This window comes from Apostichopus japonicus, chromosome 17 (genome assembly GCF_037975245.1).
Source record: "Apostichopus japonicus isolate 1M-3 chromosome 17, ASM3797524v1, whole genome shotgun sequence".
Lineage (NCBI taxonomy): Eukaryota > Metazoa > Echinodermata > Holothuroidea > Aspidochirotida > Stichopodidae > Apostichopus > Apostichopus japonicus.
Window position 1 is genome coordinate 16,727,033 of NC_092577.1, and position 21,967 is coordinate 16,748,999.

At 36.8% G+C, this 21,967-nt stretch overlaps 2 protein-coding genes across 4 annotated transcripts; both read left to right on the forward strand.

The window, feature by feature from the left end:
* Positions 1–1,902: 1,902 nt before the first annotated feature.
* LOC139985175 (uncharacterized) lies at positions 1,903–20,683 on the forward strand. Of its 3 annotated transcripts, XM_071999433.1 has the most exons (8): positions 1,912–2,350; positions 3,775–3,847; positions 9,180–9,337; positions 10,350–10,497; positions 13,436–16,015; positions 16,808–17,236; positions 17,713–17,928; positions 18,885–20,683. In XM_071999433.1, exons 6-8 carry the CDS (start codon positions 16,808–16,810, stop codon positions 19,170–19,172), a joined length of 933 nt encoding a protein of 310 aa, XP_071855534.1. In that variant the 5' UTR covers positions 1,912–2,350; positions 3,775–3,847; positions 9,180–9,337; positions 10,350–10,497; positions 13,436–16,015; the 3' UTR covers positions 19,173–20,683. The 3 variants fall into 3 exon arrangements, with proteins under 3 accessions (XP_071855536.1, XP_071855535.1, XP_071855534.1); XM_071999434.1 differs by lacking the exon at positions 10,350–10,497 and having other exon boundaries at positions 1,905–2,350; positions 13,436–17,236; XM_071999435.1 differs by lacking the exons at positions 9,180–9,337; positions 10,350–10,497 and having other exon boundaries at positions 1,903–2,350; positions 13,436–17,236.
* Positions 5,676–8,795, forward strand: LOC139985174 (uncharacterized). Its single transcript, XM_071999432.1, has one exon. The coding sequence runs from the start codon at positions 6,188–6,190 to the stop codon at positions 8,699–8,701; it is 2,514 nt and encodes an 837-aa protein (XP_071855533.1). The 5' UTR covers positions 5,676–6,187; the 3' UTR covers positions 8,702–8,795.
* Positions 20,684–21,967: the final 1,284 nt, after the last annotated feature.

Consider the following 21,967-nt stretch of genomic DNA (forward strand, 5'->3'; position numbering starts at 1 on the left):
GTGTGTGTGGGTGACACTTAAGTTTGTATGCACGATAACTCAACAAGTGAATGATTGATCTGTGCCATACTTGGTGAGTTGGTGGTAGCGTTGGGGACTTTTTACTGTCACGATAAATAATTTTAAAATATCGCGATAATTCGATAAAATTTCCTTCCACATATTTCATCTAAATTAGAAGACAATGCAGGACGCGTCATCATGCTGGATAATCATTGAACACTCGACAAAGTATTAAGCTAAGACTACATTGACATTTGCAGTTAGAAGGAGATCAATACAATCTAAGGTTCTTTTTGACCTCTTTTAAAAATAAACAGTATTTCGAGGGTTGGAAAATGTTGGACATCATGTGAGATGAGCGCTCTCTCTCTCAAAAAAAATAGGCCTACAGAAGCCGTTTTGTGCAAAAGAAAGGATTACCGCGAACATTGTTATGTACAACTAGGAACTTTTTGAAAACATTTTCAGATCAGAGACCGCCGAAACACGAGCGGAATCCGCACTACGATTAGTGTGATATTTACACATACCGCATATACAGTAATCCCAGCAGCGGGAACGCTCCAAATACTACGGGGAGTCTCACAGTCGAAGTACTCCCGCCAATAAAAGTTCATTGCAGTACACACTGAAAAAATTGTACACTAGCTTCCAAAAGCCGTAATGGTTCTAAAATTTCCTTTGACTTGTTGTTAAGCAACTTCTCAAAATATCTCTTTGGTGATATCAAGCGCGGGAATCTATCAGCAATATACCCGCCATTAGGCGCCATATATTTCTAGAAGACTGCAAGCAAGTAGGCCTATACAACAAAATCTTCCGATAATACTTCTACGATGTTCGCAAAGTTGTTGCAGCTATTCTGGATGAAGCTTTTCATAACAACTTTACGTAAAATACCGTAACCCCCCAAATTAAATGGTTGTGCTTGAAACAGCTTGCGTATTGTTTTGTTGAATATGAAAGCCCAAACTGTTTTGGAACATACCATTGTTCTTGACGTTGGTGTCAAAACATTTCTAGAGAAACTAGGTCAAGCACCTGTGAACTTGAGATTTGTTTTCACTTGATGGAGTTGGCTAATTCTCCAACCGTAGATCGTTTAATAAACTACGACAAAGTTTAGCCAGTAGGCTAGGCTTTGCGTAACTTCCATGTTCGATCTAAATAGTCATTTACGAACGGAACTATCATTTTCCGGTAATAGAAATAGGAAAATAAGACTTAACAAACGCTGTGGCATAACTATTTTCATCCATTTGGAATACCTGCGTGTCACAGCAGTTAGTTTATGTCAACGTTTCGAACATGAATTTGTCGGCTAATTTGTTCGCTTGTCACTTTGTAACTTAACAATTAAAAAACTTTTCTTGCCCTGTACACAGTCATGCCTGTATTGTATGGTGATATCTATATGTGTGCATGTGTACGTAGCGATATGTTGCAAAGGACGGGGATGTTACAAAGAGTACTTAGACTGAAAACGCATTATCTCCGTTAAAGTAGTTTGTGCAGATCTCCTATTTGGTGTGTAGAAGTACCATATTAAGTACAGTGCAGGTCAAATGTCATTTGAGGTCACCAGGGGTCAAATTGTGAAAACCTTGTAAAAACGATATCTCTACAAAGGAAGCTTGGGCAGACCACATATTCAGTGTGTGGAAGTACCACATTGAGTACAAGTATCCTGTTTTTTCTAGAGGCCAAAGGTCATATGTGGTCACCAGTTGTCAAATTGTGAAACTCTTGTAACATGAGATCTTAATATTGGAAGCTTGGGCAGATCTCATACTTGGTAAAAAGGTGTAAAACATTAAGTAAAAGGAGCCAATTGATTTTGTCAACATATGTCTTCTGACATTTCGCTTCCTGTATCCCTTCCCCAAATATAATGTGCAAAGCCACGGTAGGTGAAGCACCTAAGAGTGTTGCCTCTGTATCTCAATTCAACTTCCAACTAATTGCGTCATCATTGTTATGTGCTCCATAGATATCATAATAGAAACTGGGGAGATCGATAAGTAGGAAACTGACCCCCTTAGCTCAGTAGCAACATACGCTACGAAACGCAGTTTAATTAGTTTTGGACCAGTTTTGCGATAATTGTTGAAACTGTCCTAGAGAGCTCAACCACTGATCTAGATCAGTGAGCTCAACAGTGTAGATACAACTACAACGTCGATTTGTCTTCGTCGCGTATCGAACTCGGGTTTTGACTTTTCTTCTACTCTCACAAGATTCTAGTAATAGTACTGAATACATGTCGCTTAACTTTGTGGCGAACGATATTTGAATATCTTAACGGCATATTTGTGTTCAAAGAAGTGAACAAACAAAGTAATACTTCGTAAGTAACAATCTCTTTCGGCAACAATTTTCTTTCCTTAGTAACTTGGTGCATATAAACCAAGCCCAACACCAACGTGAAAGTTGAAGGCCTAGGCTACATACACATATAGTCATAGTAGTAGCCCAGTACCTGTCTCTAACATAAGCACGAAGTTGTTATGGACACTCCCCTCTCTAACTGTCTAAGTCTAACGTTAGGCCCAGTATCAAGAACTCGGATAGGCTTTACACTTACGTATTGTAGGTAGACATGATAACATAAATTCGACCCTACAAAGTAAGGTAGACCAAACGCCAACGCAGTTACTGAGTTCGTACCCTTATGAAACGTTTCGGTTGACGTTCGTGTTGAACATCTTGTCAATGATACCTAGGCTAGGGCCTATCCTAGGCCTCTTGACATGCTTGCCATGATTTTACCATTGGTTAGGCTAACTTAAGTTAGGCTAGGCCTTGAGTAGGTTCTGTTGCTATAACTAAGGCTTAGGGCCTAGGTCAAGTCTGTGGTAACTAGGGTGAATGAAGTTAAAATAATTTCCCTCATACTTCAAAGATCATTCATGGCATGTACTAAGAAATATGATGTAGGCATATGCGTAAGGCATGAAAGGAATCAAGTCCTTTCTTAACTTACTAGTATAAGTTGGGTGTGGGGAGGGTGGTTTGAAGTTCGGTATAAAATTAATTGTCAATATCTTTACAATGGTTTCCTGAACTTGGTTACAATTTGGTACATGGTAGTTTTTAAACAGATAGGATATGTTCATGCCATTTTTATTGTCAGCATCATAAGCATTAACATGGGTGGGGCTTTATGCATTCCTTTAGGTAAAATCTTCAATGATACTTCCTCTTTCAAGAGCACCACATGTTGTTGAAAGATTTTGATAATGTTACTTGGATAGTTTTTGTTTTGGGGTGTTACAGTAGGCAGGTGCAGAAGGGTCATTATTGATGTCAATTGTATACATCAGTGGTAGGGATGAACACTATTTTGATGTGTATAAAAGTTTGAAAAACATCAATGGTTGATGATGAAACCATATTAAAAGTGTACAGTAGCAAACAACCAGTAAAATATTATATACATTTGAAGTATTCTTAGTTCTGAACTGTTTGGTGTTCTAGTTCAAGAGACGTTCAATAATGTTTATTTGTTTTCTTTAAATCTAGACATGTATGCAATATCAGAGACAGAAATAGGTGTCAAGTCTTTGGTTAGTGAGAAAAGCAAACATTTAGGGAATGTGTCTCTTGAATCTTTGAATATTGGTGGAAATGATAACTAACCTGAATTTGTCTTTCTTGGGGTGTCGTTGACTTCCTGCTGCTACTTAAGTTTACAAATTACAGATACATGCTAGGAAATCTGAAAATCAACTGCATTTAATTGTTGTCACTTTCACATATGCCTTCCAACAGGTTACAAGAAAATTGTACTCGGACAGTTCAAGCAGCTACAAGGACTGTTACCTCTAGCTGGTGCTCTTTGAAGGTATGTAAGAATTAAAACCTGTACAATGAGCTTAGGAGTCATTTGATTAACAATGTACTATGCAATTACCAAAAACTGTAGTTTGACTTATAGCCAATAATAAGATATGCAATACAACTGAGTGTACATAGATTGGTTTTCATATTTCATAATTTAATTTCAATGCAAGTAATTCTTTGTTGAATGAAAGAAATTCTGTGTTGAAGGAAAGAATTACTTCTCACCCAAGTGTAATTTAAGTAAATGTATCCAGCAGTGTCTGGGTGTTTGTTTTGTACAGTATGTCATTATGGCAAATATGACAGTATGTCATTGAGGCAAATAAGAGTTCTCGGTCCAAATAGTGGTCGAACGCTGAAGAAATGAAATATTCTTCGTAAAAGATAACAAAAGTAAATCAAGCTGTTGCACTTTACACACCATTTTCAGTCAAGAATAAATTTCCTATACAGTTCTCTTTATGTTTCTCAATGGAAAAGGAAGCATAGAAAGTGCATTGTGGTATGGCCTAAATTCCCTGAGTGCTCTGTAAATGAATTGACATCTAATGATATTTTTTTCTTTTTCTTTACAGGTATCTCATCTTCCTGGATTTTTCTTTTCTTCAAAGGGGAGGTGGTTTGCTACCATTGTTAGGAATAGCATATCTGATCGTAACAGAAAATCTCACATTTCTCGATCATTTTAAAGTTAAACAATTCTTTTGTGGGAAAATTCTTTCAAAAACAGGCACAATAATATTTTCATCTCGGGGAAAAGGACAAGGATAATTTTTGGAATTGGTCAGTCTCTCAATTAGTATTAATCACTCTAACTGTTATTCAGAATTAATCAGTCATTATTTCAATGTGTCTGAATCACTCTGTCAAAGGGCTTAAACTTTATAGTTAATTCAATTCAATCAGTCTGTTACTCACCATCAAATAATCAGTCTGTCAATCATTATCTTATCAAGCAGAGATTGAAATTAGACATTTGTTGAAATAAACGATTTGAATGTGCCGACTGAACATTGAACTCAGCAATTGAAATTGCCTTTTGGAATTTGCTCTTGGAATTGCTCTTGGTATATGCTCTTGGTATATGCTCTTGGTATATGCTCTTGGTTTATGCTCTTGGTTTATGCTCTCGGTATATGCTCTCGGTATATGCTCTTGGTTTATGCTCTTGGTATATGCTCTTGGTATATGCTCTTGGTTTATGCTCTTGGTTTATGCTCTCGGTATATGCTCTCGGTATATGCTCTCGGTATATGCTCTCGGTATATGCTCTTGGTATATGCTCTCGGTTTATGCTCTCGGTTTATGCTCTTGGTTTATGCTCTTGGTATATGCTCTTGGTATATGCTTGTGGAATCCTCTTGGTAATTAATTTGAACTTGGAAACTGATCTTGATTATTGAACTTCGAAACTGATCTTAGAAATTGAACTTGGTGATTGAAGTTTGAAATAGGAGTTTGAAGTCTGAACTGAGAGAATTGAACTCAGTAACTAAACATATTAATCAGGACTCTAGTTTGTCAAGCAGCATCAATTAAAGTGCTCATCATCAAAGATCAAATAGTTTGACAACCAGTGTTAGTTCGTGTGTATCAATCAGGTGTTACTCTTTGTCAATCAGATTGTCAATCCTCATCAGTTAGTCTCTCAATCAGTCTATCAGCATCAACCACTTTCAGTCAAATTGCAGCCAAATAAACATTTCACAATCAATCATCCTATCAGCTACAATAAATCAGTATATGAGCGACAGTCAATCAGCATATCAGCCAAAATAAAACTATTTCACAATCAAACAGCATATTAGCCAAATAAAACTTATTATCAGTCACAATCAATCAGTATATCAGCCACAATCAACAAGCATATCAGCCACAATCATTCATAAACTGGGCATAGTCAGCATAGTAGCCATTATCAGCTATAATCAGCCATAATCAGTCAGTCTATCAGCTATTTAAATCAATCTGTCTATCAGCAACAATTTTTTAGCATATCAGCCACAATTTATTCAGCATTCAGCCATAATCAGCCTACATATATTAGCCACAATCAATCAGCCTGTCATCCACAATCAATTCATCCATCAACCACAATTTTTCAGCATTTCAGCCACAATCGATGAACCTAAAAGTCGCAATCAATCAGCCTATTATCAGCATTGATAAATTGGTCTCACTCTGCCTATCTTTCTACATCAATCAAGGTTGCTTTCAATCAGAGCAACGTACAGTACATGAACCTATCAATCACCGACAGGATTGAAAGATTGCTGTCAATCAATGAACTGCTATCAGTATCACCAACAAAGAGAAAAAAGTACATGTCAAGCATTGAGCAATGAACCTTGCAATCAGTCTCTATTATTTATTCCACATTGGTTCATCAGTCAGCAACACAACAAATTTACCAATTTATGAATTGCGACCAGATAATACTGAAGCATATGTCAATATGCCCAAAACAAGAAAAGCCAGCTACAATAAAAGGAAAGCAACCATCAGGAGAACTGTTCAGAAGATAAGAGCTGAATCTGCAAATCCTGAAACAGATCAAACAAATTCAAATGGTGAACTATGTCAACAACATGAAATTGAACTTGTTGCTACCAACAATCGTAGTACCTTTCATTTCTTCCCAGTAGATGATGATTGGGGAACCTCAGCTATTGAAAAACTGAGTGTTGGGTTCAACTTTCAACAAGCTGATATTATTGGTCGAACTGCGTTCAATTGTGCACGAATTTGTAACATTGATGCCAAACCATTGATTGTTAAGAAAATGAAAGGTGATGGCAACTGCTTTTTCAGATGTTTGTCTCATTTGGTAACACGAACAGAAGAAAATCAGGAGGTAATGCGACAGTTAGTGGTCCTATCTATCCAACAAAGCCACCTGAATGATACATCAAAAACAGTTCAAGAGTACATAAATGTTTCTGGCATAGACAACGCTAATGTGTGGTCAACAGAGGTTGAACTATTGGCTGCTGCTCATCTTTTGCAAACGGACATTTATACATATGCATTGCAGTGGCTTCGATACCCTTCATGTGGTAATCTTAGTGCAGCAACTGACACCACAAAAAGAGCAATATATCTGAGAAATACAAACAGTGACCACTATGATGTTGTTCTTGATGTCAGCTGTGGGGACCCATTGCCTGTGCCAAAAAAAACTGAAGAACTTGTTAGAGCTGAAATAGACAGACAGAATCTTTGGCAGGATTTGAAATTTGCACACGTTCAACAAGGTGACATGGGTTTGTCATCTGCTTCATCTAGCACCATGCGAATGAGACAGCTTAGAGCATCTAATAAAAGCTACAAAGAGAGAGAAAGAGTAAAATCATGTCAGAAACAAAGAAAGAACCGTAACAACGAAGCATTCAGGAAACAAGAAACTGAGTTGAACGCAAAGCGCATGAAAATAATGAGGTCTAACACAGTATACACCAAGAAAGAACAGAAGAAAAATCTTACTCGCATGAAAACAAATAGAGAAAATGAGACATACAAAAACAAAGAACAGCAGAACAAACTTCATCGTATGAAAACAACAAGAGCCAATGAGACTTACAAATTGAAAGAACAGCAGAACAATCTTCATCGTATGAAAACAACAAGAGCCAATGAGACTTACAAACAGAAAGAACAGCAACAGAATCTCCATAGAATAACAAGAACCAGACAGACCATGCCATTCAAATTGAAAGAAAGGAGGCATAATACCATTATAATGCATAACTTAAGAAAAGATGATTCCTATGTGGAGTCTGAGCAACTGGGTAACCAGAAACGTACGCAAACTTTGAGAAAATCTGCATCCTACTCTGCAAAAGAAGCACAAAATAACAGGATACGCATTCAGAACCTGAGAAAAGACAAACATTTTGTATTACAGGAAAGAGCAAAGAATCTGAAGCACATGAGACAGGCTAGAGCAAGTAGCTACCTTTTAGCCAATGAAAGGCATAAGAACAAAGGAAGGATGCAGTCAATCCAGACAAGAAATATATACAAAGAGCATGAAAGATTAGCAAACATTAAAAGATTGCAACAACTCAGAAGAGGTACACAGTATATTGAGAAAGAGTTGGCTGAGAAATGTGCATCGAGACCAACTCGTAGTACAAAGTCATTTCAAGCTCTACAGATCAGATTTTGGCAATCCATTTCAGTTGGACCTCAATTTATCTGCTGCTGTTGTCAACAGTTATGGTACAAAGAAAGTGTCCTCTCCACTGAACATCTCATATCAACTTGCAAAGAAATGAAATCATGGCTTTCAGGTAATGGAAAGAAATACATATGTAGAACGTGTAACCTTTATGTTACAAAAGGAAAAACTTCGCCCCTAGGATTAGACAATAACATGTCTCTGCCCGAAGTGCCAGTTGAACTAAAATTACATTCTTTGGAAGAAAGGCTGGTCGCACTTCGTACTCCATTCATGCAAATGAGAGAATTGCCCAGAGGTCGTCAAATGAGCATCAAAGGAAATGTAGTCAATGTACCAGCTGATGTCTCAACCACTGTTAGAACACTGCCCCGTAGACTAGATGATGGACAAACCATCCCAGTCAAGTTTAAGAGAAAGCTTTCTTACAAACACTCAGTAGATTCCCAAAATGTAACACCAAAGAAAGTGGTTGATGCTGCTAAGTGGCTTGTAACAAATAGTCAGCTATACAGAGATGAAGGTGTAACAGTTCAAGAAACCTGGACAGACTCACTCAAAGGAATGAACCATGATTGGGAAGAATTTATAGAAAGTCAAGAAACAGATCTAGACTCACAAAGTACAATGCAGCCTGTAGAAAGTACAGCAGAACAAATAAATCTGCAAATTTAACCTGATTCTGATGATGAGTGGACAGAAGTGCCAAGTGAAGAAGTTCAAGCAGCTGGCACATTAGATACCATGCTCACTCCAAACTTTGTAGATAACAACCATGCAACCATGCAAACTAGAAACAAAACTAACCAAAGGGTTCATTACAGCAACATCTGTAAGTGGGAATTGCGACACACAGACAGACGATTTGCCAAGTCAGTTCCAAATATATTTTACAAAGCCAAAAAATTGCAGATTAACCAAATTCATCAGAAAGTGACTCTTAGCCTAAGGAAGAAAAAAATGAAAGGTAAAAAGGTAACTGCACAGGACTTTAAGAATATGGAACAAGTGCAAAACATTCTATCACTTGATGAGGGTTTCAGAGTATTTAGAACAATAAGAGGTTCTCCACCTTACTGGGAAAAGGCAAAGAAAGAACTTTTTGCAATGATCAGACAGCTTGGAATTCCAACATGGTTTTTGTCCTTTTCAGCTGCAGAAACCCGATGGTTACACCTGCTCAGAATTCTTGCCAGAACAGTCTATCACAAGGAACTCTCAGAGCCTGAACTGCTGACTATGACATGGCAAGAAAAGTCAGATCTAATTCAGAGTGACCCAGTTACCTGTGCAAGACACTTTGATTACATGGTACGTAGATTTCTCACTGATGTGTTGCAAAGCTCATATGATCCCATTGGTAAAATGATTGATCATTTCTACCGAGTTGAATTTCAGCAGAGGTTCTCCTCATATTCACATGTTAGCATAGATTAAAGATGCCCCAGTGTATGGTGATGCAACAAACACTGAAGTGGAGCAGTTTGTTGACAAATATGTCACATGCAGCAAACCACCACCAAGTGTTAATCATTCAGTCAACTTGCAATCACACAGTCATGCCAAGACATGTAGAAAAAAGAGGCAGGGTGTTTGTCGGTTTGGCTTTCCAATTCCACCAATGCCAAAGACTGATTCTTTCTCCATTAGGAGATGTGACAAGTGAAGAAGAAGAACAATTAGTAACACTGTCCAACAAACTAAAAACCTACTTGGATGAACTTAAACTAGCAGGAGATGTAACTACAACATATCAAGAGATGCTACAAATCCTTGAAACCACGGAAGAACAGTACATCCGTGCCATCAGGTTCAGTCTAAAAGCAGATAAACTGTTCCTACAAAGGTCTCCAAGTGAAATACGCATTAATGCCTTCAACAAGGATCTGCTAGAAACTTGGAAAGCCAACATGGACATTCAATATGTTCTAGATCCATATGCCTGTGCTATGTACATTGTCTCTTACATCAGTAAGGGCCAAAGAGGTATGAGCAATTTAATGCAACGGGCAACAAGAGAAGCCAGAGAGGGTAACCTTGACATTAAGCAAAGTGTATCATGTTGAAATCGGTGCTCAAGAGGCTGTCTATCTAGTTCTTCAAATGTCTCTCAGGAAAGCTTCAAGACAGTTTGTATTCATCAACACTTCACCTATTGAAAATCGCACTGTACTGTTGAAACCATTACACTACATTCAACAATTGCCAGATTGTTCAACTGATATTGAGTGTATGGGACTAATAAGAAAGTACGCTGCCCGTCCAAAGACACTTGAAAGCTACTGTTTAGCTGACTTTGCTGCATGGTTTGAAATTTACACAGACAAGAAAACAACTCATGAAGAACATGAAGATGGAAATGAGACTGAAAACAATGAAGATGATCTGGAACTGCAGAAGGAGGATGAAACAAAGTGCTATTATGTTGGACTATTAACCTTCAGGAAAAGAAAAAAAGCCAAAATCATCAGGTATGTGCGTTTTAATAAGAGCAATGATGTTGAAAACTACTGCAGAGAACAACTGATGCTGTTTTATCCCTGGCGGAAGGAGAAAGATCTCATGGGCTCATTTGAAAGTTACCTGGACAACTACAACTACTTAGAATCCATCATCAAAGAAAAGGAGGCAGTGTACAATCACAACAGTGACTTCATTGATGCAGCAATAGACAATCTTGACAATGAAGATGAAGAACATGACCACAACATTGCACCAAATACTGAGCACAGACCAAATAGACAGACAAAAAAAAAGAACAGGCAATTAAAGGAAAACTTGATCAGACACAAGAGTTATATGACATTGGGCAAGACATTGGTGTAGCTGTGAACAAACCAAACACAGAGGAATTACTGAAACCTCGCTTATCTGACGTCGACTATCATTCTGTTGTCAACAGCCTTAATGTAAAACAAAAGGAGTTCTTCTACCATGTACTTCACTGGTTTAAGACAAACACAAACTCAATGTACACCTTCTTGACTGGTGGTGCAGGTGTTGGTAAATCACAAGTACTTAAAGCACTCTACAATGCTCTCTTAAGATACTTTTCAAACTGTGCCTGGTAATAATCCTGATGACACATACATACTTCTGATGGCACCAACTGGTAAAGCAGCCTATGGTATAAAAGGTAGCACAATTCACAGTGCCTTACAAATACCAGCTAGCCAAGGTTTTCACTACAAAGCCTTAACATCAGACAGACTAAACTCATTGCAAGTCAAGTATGACAGTCTGAAAGTAATATTCATTGATGAAATCTCCATGGTTGGTAATGGCATGTTGAAGTACATTGACCAAAGGCTACAACAAATAATGGGTACCAAAACAGTGTTTGGAGGTGTCAGCATCATTGCTGTTGGTGATCTATTTCAACTGAAGCCTGTATTTGATGGCTGGATATTCAATGATTTAAGTGCTGATTATGGTCCTTTAGCCACAAATTTATGGAGAGACAATTTCACAGCATTTGAATTGGATGAAATCATGCGCCAGAAAGATGACAAATTGTTTGCTAAACTGCTGAATAGACTTAGAGAAGGAAACCAGACAGAGGAAGACCTGAATCTGTTGAGTACTAGAGAAGTCCCTGTAGAAGTCATTCCCCAAAATGCCACTCATTTGTTTCAAACAAATAGTAAGGTCAACTTACACAACACTAAAGTGTTTGCCTACTTGAAAAGTTCAAAGGTGAAAATTCCATCCCAAGATGTTGTAACCGGTGATGTTACAAATGCAGTGAAAGAAAAAATCCTAAAATGCATTCCTCATAACCCACAAAAGACAATGGGTTTAACTCATGAACTGTCTGTTGGAACTGGTCAAAGAGTTGATTTGTGCTTGAATGTGGCAGTTGATGATGGTTTGATAAATGGTGCCTAAGGTATTGTCAAATTCATTGAACAAGATCATGATGGTAACACCCTCATTGTATGGGTACAATTTGATGACATAAATTCTGGAAAACTGCACAGACATGCCATGAAAGTTCTCTGCAATGCTGACATTTCACCAGGATGGACTCCAATCACAAGAATTGCAAGACAATTTAGAATTGGTAGAAACCAGAATGCTGAAATTCTTCGTAAGCAGTTTCCGCTTAGACCAGCTGCAGCCAAAACTGTTCATAGATGTGAAGGTGATACATTAAATGAAGTAGTAATAGATATGTCTGGAACTAGGTCTCAATGCCACATTCACTATGTTGCTTTAAGCAGAGTGACGTCTTTGAATGGACTTTTCTTGCGCTGTCTGAACCCATCAAAAATAAATGTTGATATAAATGTTGTGAAAGAAATGATAGAGTTGCGGGCTAGTAGGTCAATGAAAACCTGTGTGCCTACTGTAACCCAAGTTAAAAATGCTATGACAATCCTCCATCAAAATGTAAGGTCATTGAAGAAGCACATTGCAGATATCCAAAGTGACATTTCCAGTCATTCAGCAGATATTCCTTTGTTTACAGAATGCCATCTTTCAAGGAATATAATTGATAAAGACATACAAATACCAGGATACAAACTATTCAAAAACTTTCCACAGCATGCCTCTTCAGTGCATTCCCCATATGGCACTGTAGTTTACACCAACACCAATATTGGTATCTCAAAACAGGCAATGCTCAATCTTAATCAAACTGAAATGACCTTGACAACAATCAACACCTCTTGTTGTGAAATTCAAATTGTTGCAATTTACAGATCCAAAAGTGTACCAATGGATCAGTTCATTCAAGCCCTGACAAATATGTTTGCTCATATCGACAAAACACTACCAACTGTGATTACAGGTGACTTCAATGTTGACTTACTGAAGAACAACTCAGACAAACAAAAGCTTCTTACACTTATGATTGATACACTGCAACATAGGCAAATAATTGATGTTCCAACAACTGACTACAAATCATGCTTAGACCATATCTATACCAATTTCTCTGCTGCTGTTGTTGCATGTGGGATTTTAGAAAGTTTCTACAGTGACCACAAAGCAACGTGGGTCACATTTAAGGACATTGTTAACAAAACAAATTGAAGATGTGACTATCAAACTTCTGACATTGAAGACAATTATTGCAACCTTTTACTATAACATCTTTCCCAAAAATAACAATAGGTTAAAGCAATACCATACAGACAAATTGTAACAATTTGATATATTGTGTTTTTCCATTTCAGTATTATTTCAAATGCTTTTCTTCCATCACATAGACCTTGCAATTTATTACATAGAGCATCACCATTGCTGTAACTCACATTATGATCCTATCATGTTACTGTCTTGTTCGCATACTTTGTTATCAACTTGTTTCTCTCATCAGACATCTTCATCTTGCTTCCCTATGCAGACTATACAACACCAAGCCAACCAATTAACAAGTTTTATTGTGTTTTTCATTTGCAGATCAGTGGAACGAGAATCTTCTAGAGTACATTTGTACCTGGTTTCCTCTAAATCTAAGGAGAAAATTCTTAGACAAATTGTTGACAACAACCACCATATGCCTTGGTTTGCACCTCCTCATTCCTACCGACTTATCTTTAACAGCATACTTTGCACAACTTAGGCATGTATCGGCTCGCCAAGGGCAAGGAATAACAACTTGTAAAACAACTGCTGTGATTCACCCTCAAGACGAAGTTTCTTGAGACCACCTGACACAAGCTGGGGTCACAGAATTTTCATCAAATGTAATGGAAACATTCAACATTCCTGGATTAAAACTTTAACAATTTGATCTTGAAATAAACATTTTATCATCAAATCAGTGTCAACATTTTCTTTCAGACTACCAAAATCACTGGAAGCTTAATTCTTTATCTACGAGAGAATTGTGAATTTGCTTTAATCACTATTTCTCAAATGGATTATCTTGTGTCTAGTAATGCAGCATTCACAGAAGTCATTCAAAATTTATTGGTAAAGCCAATAGTTCATTGAATGGGAGTTACATTTGCCAGAATTACCTTGCATTACTCAAGAGAAGGATCTCAGTTGGTCCACTGTGTAGCAGATATCTGTTGTAGCAGATAGCTTTCAATAACTTTACTATCGCTTATGTTGTTGGGTATTTGTCCTCAAACATGAAGCTGTTGGAATATTACTTTACTGTAGCTGTAACAGCTTTCTGAATTGAAAAAGTCATGAAATGGCAATTTATTTTAATCAAATTATTAGTCTTGATAAAGTAATATAGCATTATATAGAAAATAAAGACTTATCCATAAAATTAGTTTGATAACATTACTTACATCCTGGTTGCCAGGTGCATTAATAAAAGTTCACACCATTTTAAAAATTTGCATCCCTTAAATCTTTTGCATTTGGTTCACATTTGGTTTCCACCTTCTCAAACCAAAAATTTAATGCATTTGTCTGAAACACTCAACTTTAATCACCATACTATCTCAGGGTTCTTATGGGACATTCGAAAAACCTGGAAGGTCATGGAAGTTTACTTTTGCATTTTCCAGGCCTTCAAAGTCATGGAAAAGGGTGAAGTTGTCTGACAAGGCATGGAAAGTTATGGATTTGCACAATTGATGTTGTATGTTATTTCTATCCAGAAATGCTAAGGAGAATGGGTTTTTTACGTCACATTTTTCCTTGAAAATCGAAAGGCACATTTGTTTGGAAAAGTCATGGAATGCTTGCTGTAAAAGTCATGGCATGATGGAGGGTAGAAAGTGTAAGAACTCCTTATCCCTTAAATAGATAGTTCTGTGGGTCTACTTGTGTTAGTGCTAATTACATAAAAGTCAGGAAGATTTACCTTCATGGTAGTATATTGTTAAATAACATTGGTAAATTAACAAACCAACCCTAACCAAAATTTATATGTCCACCACATTTTTCTTGGCAAATCAATTATTTGTGACATTTTGGCAGACAAACTGTTTATAGTTATGTGACAAGTAACTGTGTAACAGCTGATAGAGTTTGCGATTGAAATGGAAAAAAACACAACTTCAGTTTGGAATGCTATTTTAGTCAACTAGAACTAACAGCCCTAGTGTGTGTGCTGTCAGCCTTTTCCTTCTAAAATTTGAATAACAGGGCAAACTATTTTAACATTTTACATGTTCTACTTCAGTGTGCCAGAGCCCAGATTACATATCTACATACATACATTTTTGGAGGCCAAATTACTACTAACATCTTGTAGGTAGTTCATTCACTTACTCCCCCTTTTCCTCATGAATGACTTTATGCATACACGCTCCATTTGCTTCTGTTAACACACTACAGCACATAACTGATGTAAGATAATTTTCCAGTATTTAATTATATGCTTCTTAACTGTATGTTTGCTAGATTTGTCAAACCTGATCTATTTATGAGCCTCTTCCTGAAAGGATTTCAATATGTTATCAGAAATTACAGTTGGCTTTTTGAATTATGATAACGCTATCTGTATGTGTTATATATTTCTATGTCATCGCTTTCTACATATCCCAAATTGGTGACATCCATAACGAGTTAACCTTAGAAATTCGGGACAAAAACCTTCACGACTTTGACCGACCAATTTAAGTAACTTGCAGTTAAACTACGGTTGTAACTGTGATAAACCACCGCAGAACGTTGCATATCCATGACATCCAAGTTCCGTGGTTTTCAGTGTCTCAGAAAAAAAAAGTAGATCTCGCATGAAAAACAAATTTCGTTCAATATGGCTTCATAAATGCAAACTGTCTTAAAAATATTTCATTGAAAATAAATGCTTTCCATCCAAAATTGTTGTTTACTGCTAAATTCATTGTGTGTATGGAATAAATCTAATGAATATGCAGTGTTTCCAAGAAAACCTGAAATCGGATCCGCTGTACATGCAGCTGTAATATTCCTCTCGCGAGTCGTACCCATCGAGCAGTTGTATTTGGGTTACGTTTGCAATTCCGTACAGTGCTATCAGCTACAGTAGATGCATACAACCGATGTTACACGAACTTGAACAGACATATCGACGCTGCCTGAAACAAGGTAAAGGGCTACCTTCTCAATCTCTTGTTTACTTATTTCCAGTCGCCTAATAGGAAAAGCCCTTTTTGCATTACGATTACATATGTTGATACCTCATTTTTGTCGTTCACTAAAGAGTAACGGTTTGAACAAAAAATTGGCATACCTAACGCTAGCTTTCGCAAAGGCCTTCCAGTTGCCAACTCCTTAACGCCTTGGTTCTCACAACTTTGTCTAGCCTAAATAAGAAGTTGTAACGTGACGACTCCCTGGTACTAACGTTAGAAAAAGTAAAAGTTACTGGTTCTAAGCGAGATGCATTAAAAGAGGCAATATAAACTTAATGAAATTTGATAAGTGGACAAAAAATGTATAAAAGAAAGTTTCATAAAGTACAATCATACTGTATAAAATGGTATTGTGTGTCATAAAATAATATATGAAAATTTATGAAGTCTCAATATCATATACAATTTTATATTTAATATCAAAATTGATAAACGTTTAAAAAAATGTAATTCAAATTTTGCTCTATGTCAAGATATTTTGTATTGTATACACAATAGTGGAAATAGTAGGAAACTTATACAAGATCATACCAAGTCCAGAAAAAAGACTTTCTTTCAACGTGGCATATTTTTTAAGACTAATTGCCTCGTATTTTGGCAAACAGATGTCAGCAGAAATATACAGTTTACATCAAATTAGTGAGGATACTTATGTTACTCGTAAGTAGTTTTTGGTTCCATGTGCCACTTTATTCAGTATTGATCTCATTTTCATCTTTGCTCTTTTTCCCTACTTCTTTTATAGATGCTAACTATTTCCAAAGTTAAAGCTTTAAAAGGAATGCATCCTTATCACATACCATTAAAGTGTGTAATTGCATCTGCCTTACCACCTAAAACTTACACCAAGGATGGGGTTCACAAAGAAATGCAGCAACTTGTATTGTGTGACAACACAGGCTACCTTAAAGCAAATGCTTTTGACACTGCCAAGAAAGATGTCTTGAAGGAAGGTGCCACAGTCATCTTAAAAAACTTTATCAGCAAACCAGATGCTGTGATAATTACATCACGTACTAGTGTTTTCAAGGCACCCTCTCTGAAAGTAGACCAAGAAATTATCGACCAGGCAGTTGTATATCTGAGACCACCAACACCACCTCCAGCAGATATTTCTATCATCAAGTCATCTCCAGTGAAGACAATTCACACAGTTGAAGGAAAAATCATTCAGGTAATTAGGATTCTTTTTAGATATCCAGAGAAGGTACTCTGCCGTGGTGAATTTTATTTTCTTGTTCATCAGATAATCCTTTTCTTTGTGAGAGTTACTAAAGAACTACTTTTAGGTATTTCTTATGAGAGTAGTAGCTGCCATATGTCTCTTGTACTCTTCTATTCTTCATCCTAATATCCATCCCCAAGTTAGAAAATGTAATTATATGCTCCAAAAATATTCTTTGTAGTTTACAATAAGAAGCTATGAGAGCAGTTTAACAAAGTATTGTATCTTAGCTAAGCATTGGATCCTAATCAAAACAGTTTAATGGTACATGTTTACATTGGCATCTCCTGGTCTGTGGATCTGGGCCTGCTAGAGTGAGAGAGAAGAGTAAGCTAATGTGTTTACAAACAAAAAAAGTCAGATTTCAATTTGGTCAGGCGGAGATTCATGTTTGATATTTTTTTTTCATGTATTTTCATTCACAGGATGAATGTCCTCGCCAGGTGGCCTTTAAAGACACATCGCTTGATATCAGAACTATTGTCATCCAAAACAAGAAAGACAACATCAAGGTGTCATTGTGGAAGGAGTTTGTTAAAGAAGAGATTAAGACTGGAGACTTTGTTGTAGCTAAAAACTTGGTGGTCAGCGAATATCAGAAGGAAAAACAGCTCTCTACAACATCTCGAACTAAAATACAGGTATATATCCATTCATATACAAATGCATTCCTGTTTATATAGTTGTATGCATTGAAGTCTCAGTTACATGAGCAAATCACTGATATGTTACAAATAATAAAGAGCAAGCTGGTTCAACGTTACACTTGGTATATAGGTAGCCCTTGGTGAATAATTGTTCTTATTGTTATTCATGAAGGTCAAATTCTCTTTAGGTCAATTAAAGGTACCAGCCTCCTAAAAGTACTTCAATATACTTTGCATAGGTGCACATCAACCATTACAGCAAGTCCATGACACTAATATTCAGTATCCAGGTTTTTTTAAGTAGCCAGGACCCGGGTCAAATGACCCGTCTACTGCACGTACATGACCCGGCTACTTTGCGTCACTCAGTAAAAAAAAAAGGACGAAAAAAATCCCAGGTCAGGTGTGATTGAAACTTCAATGTGAGTTTGTTTTTTGTTTGTGAAAAATAGGACAGAAGAAAGGGGTGATTTGGAGGGGGCAATATCATTGACCAAACAGCTGTATATTGCACCATTTTGCATCTAGAGACTTTTTAAATTCCAATTTTCCGGGGGCACCCCCTCCCCTTAGACCCCTCCCCCATGTCCACGTACAGACAGTCCCGCCTAATTTTCAACTCGACCCACCTACTACATTTCTTAACAAAAACCCTGGTATCTTTTGCTAATCTGATTTATTTGCTGTATAAATACCCTTGACAAAAAGGCTCCATAGTATCATTCAGAAGAACTTTAATAAAAAATCTGTGAAATAAAATCTTGGCCTGCACTTTTGTACATATTCTCACAGTTTTTAATTATTAAAAGACAAGTTGTGAGTGTATTGGACATGTATTATCTATCGATTCTGTAATTTTTGCAAAAAGCTTTGTCTTGTTTTGTAAATAAGTATTCTACATTATTGCAGTCATATATTGAAATATAAGTTTTTTTCATTTTCTTCAACAGAAAACATCTCCACCAGAGGAGCAGCTAAGTGTAACTGTGTTGGCATTTGATGAAGAAGAAAACACCTTCAACCTGCTTTGTCAAATAGATGGAGATACTTTACTAACTTACAACTGCAGTACCGCTGTGGTAACATCCTTGATTCGTGAACCATGTGATGAAGATGAACCTTCAGATGAAGATCCTCTCCATGAAAGACTGCTGTACCACCTCCCAGGAATAGCCCAAGTAAAAATCCAAAACACAACTGTTGTTGGTGTAACAAAGCCACTGATGAAAGTGGAGTGAGTTAGCCTGTTCAAAACTCAAAATGTCAAATTTGATGTGAACGGATCGTCATGAAGGGCATTATACTAAGTGATTAACTTAAGTAAAAGCACCGACAACCACCATTTCCTTCCATACTGTTGACTCTCCCTTTATTAGTGGGCAAGGTGGTGATTTTGGATATACTTTCAAAAAAGTCAAAGTCAAAGAATTCGAGAGCTTGAATATTCTTTATTATTCTTATCATGATGTTTTTTTATTGAAACCTAAGTGAAAGAAAATACTTTCAAAGGGAGTTTGAAAACTACTCTTCCCTTTTTGTCAACATCCTGTTTTTGTTCTCTGTTTAAGCTTGGAATTTCCAGTTTTCCACTATACTTTCACATTTTTGTTGCCGGATCAATCCATGCCAAATCAACAGATTTGTGGGTCGATTCCAAGTCGACCCTCTAAGAATTGCCTGAAACTGATATGGTGTCTTGCCACATATGTCTTAAAGGATGAATTTGGGCCAAAAAACTTTCTAAAACTTTTTGATTGCTAGGATGCAAACATGCCTCCAAACTTTTGGGAAAATTTAGGGCTCTCAAAATGCAGCCTGGATTTGGTTGCTAGGCGTGGCCGTATCCTAGCAACCAAAAAGTTTTAAAAGTTTTTTGGCCCAAATTCATCCTTTGAGACATGTGGCAAGACACCATATCAATTTCAGGCGAATCTGAGAGGGTCAACGTGGTATCGACCCACAAATCTGTTGATTTGGCATTGATTGACCCTGCACACCAAAAAGTATCAGTTAGTTTTGTACTTGCAAAGTTACCTCTTTTCATATTCCAGACAGTTCATTCAAATAAATCAAACAAGTTACACGGAATCTAACTTTCTTTCTTCTCATTTACTCTTTGTCATAACTTGACCATAAAAGCTCCTTATACAGTTTGTCAGAGATTTTCATGAACTTTTCATGAACATGAACTTAAACCAAATCACCATTCTGTGGGTGTGCCCTTGTGGATTGTCAGGAATCTGAGGTCTAAGGTCCTTGAAAAGCTCTTCTGTATTGGCCCCATGGTTAGCAATCTTACTTAGAAGATACAATGTGACAATGATCGAGGTAATATTACCCAGCATCAACATAACCATTAAAAATGAAACAAAAAAAGTGGCCGTATACTGTTTTGGAATGGCATGGCAAAAGCGATTTAGCAGACTTCAAACTGATTGTCATATCAGGACAGCCTATGTCATGGTTAATTTATTGTTTGTCACATTTTCTCATTGATTGTTTTTCACTGTATTACTAACATCAAGTATGTTGCACACCCTCACTATACATTGCGTCAGATTCATGAAGAAAACTGCTCGTGTTACATGATCGAAACCACAATGCATTTTTGCATTCTTGTTATAATTTCACTTACTTTTAAAATTTACTTGTACAAGAATAAAGATGACTTACGGATGTTGTTTTCAACATATTGCTATAAAAAATTTATGGCAAATTAATATGGCAATCACAAACCGTAACATCAGCCTCAAAGTTGTTGGCTCTGTTCACCGCTCCATCCACTGTTGTAGGTGTTGCCGGGGCCGTTGCATTTGAAGTTCAATTCGCTTGAGTGTTTCTATTGTAAAAGGAAGAAAGGAGCAATCTTGTAATATATTTGAATACCAATTAAGAAGCCTGCACATAGTACATTTTAGCCTTGTAAAGTGGACCATAACGACACCATTAAGTCATCATTAAAACATGCTCAAAAACGTATTTGTTTGCAGCAAGTCTCTGTCTTTGCTTTTGCGTTGGTATTATACCAAAAATACAACCAAGAGCTAAATTTTAGCCATTCTATATATTTGCTGTCTATATTGTATTTATATCAATATCTTATCATTTGAAATATTGATGAACATAAATAAAAGTTGGGTGAAGGGCACAACCTCAAATTTTTGAGGTTGTGCCCTTGAGGTTGTGCAAATTTTTGATAAGGCATTAGTTCCCAAATTTTTCCTTCGTATCACATTCTGAAAGCTAGTATTGTTTTAGCTAAATATGGTTTCACTCACTTTCATTTGTCATTATTTGGTTTAAGAATTTGCTTATGTTTTTGTATTTAGTGGTGGGGAGGGGGGTTACCCTTCATTAACTTTTCCAAATCATGCTGGTTGTGCAAATGCATTTGATCCACCTCCAGGGGTGGGTTCACTTTTTTGGGGGAGGGGTGCTATTAAATACTGTCACATAAGTAGTAAGGTGAAAGGAATTTCTACAAATACAGGGAGGAAAGAAACACATAGGCACTTACTTTTTTGGGCACTTTAATTTTTTTCCTTAAGGGTACATAAACTGCAGCTGAAACATTTACTTCCTCCTATATGAAACGAAAAATAGAAATTGAATAGTATAATAACATTGGGAAGATAGGTCATTCTTACTGTCCAATGTTTCCACTTGTTATTACTTTTACCCTTTTGAAAAGCCTAGACAACCTATAATACTCTTACATTGTCTCTTTGAGGTAGCTTTTGTTCTTTTTCACTGATCATTCATACACAGTTGATAACAATAAAATTAGTGTTCATCATTAGAGTATGTTTGTTACCATTTCTGCCTTTGTAATATACTAAGAAGTTAGCCTAGTTAATTCTTCAGACCGGAATTGCCATACATGTTTTGTATCATGTCTGTGTGAAGTGGAGCAACGTGCTTTGCAGAGTAAATATGTACGTAGATTGCGTTTGTCACAGTGGCTTATCCAGAAATGTTCAATTGAAGGGGCACAAATGACTGGCCATCATTGCGCAGTGGTCTGTTTGGTTTC

Bases quoted from the DNA above. Each gene is read 5' to 3' on its own strand.
- LOC139985174 (XM_071999432.1), top strand. From the start codon at position 6,188: ATGAACCTTGCAATCAGTCTCTATTATTTATTCCACATTGGTTCATCA.
- LOC139985175 (XM_071999435.1), top strand. From the start codon at position 16,808: ATGCTAACTATTTCCAAAGTTAAAGCTTTAAAAGGAATGCATCCTTAT. The intron at 17,237-17,712 runs GTAATTAGGATT...TTTCATTCACAG, and splicing joins TTGAAGGAAAAATCATTCAG to GATGAATGTCCTCGCCAGGT. The intron at 17,929-18,884 runs GTATATATCCAT...TTTCTTCAACAG, and splicing joins CATCTCGAACTAAAATACAG to AAAACATCTCCACCAGAGGA.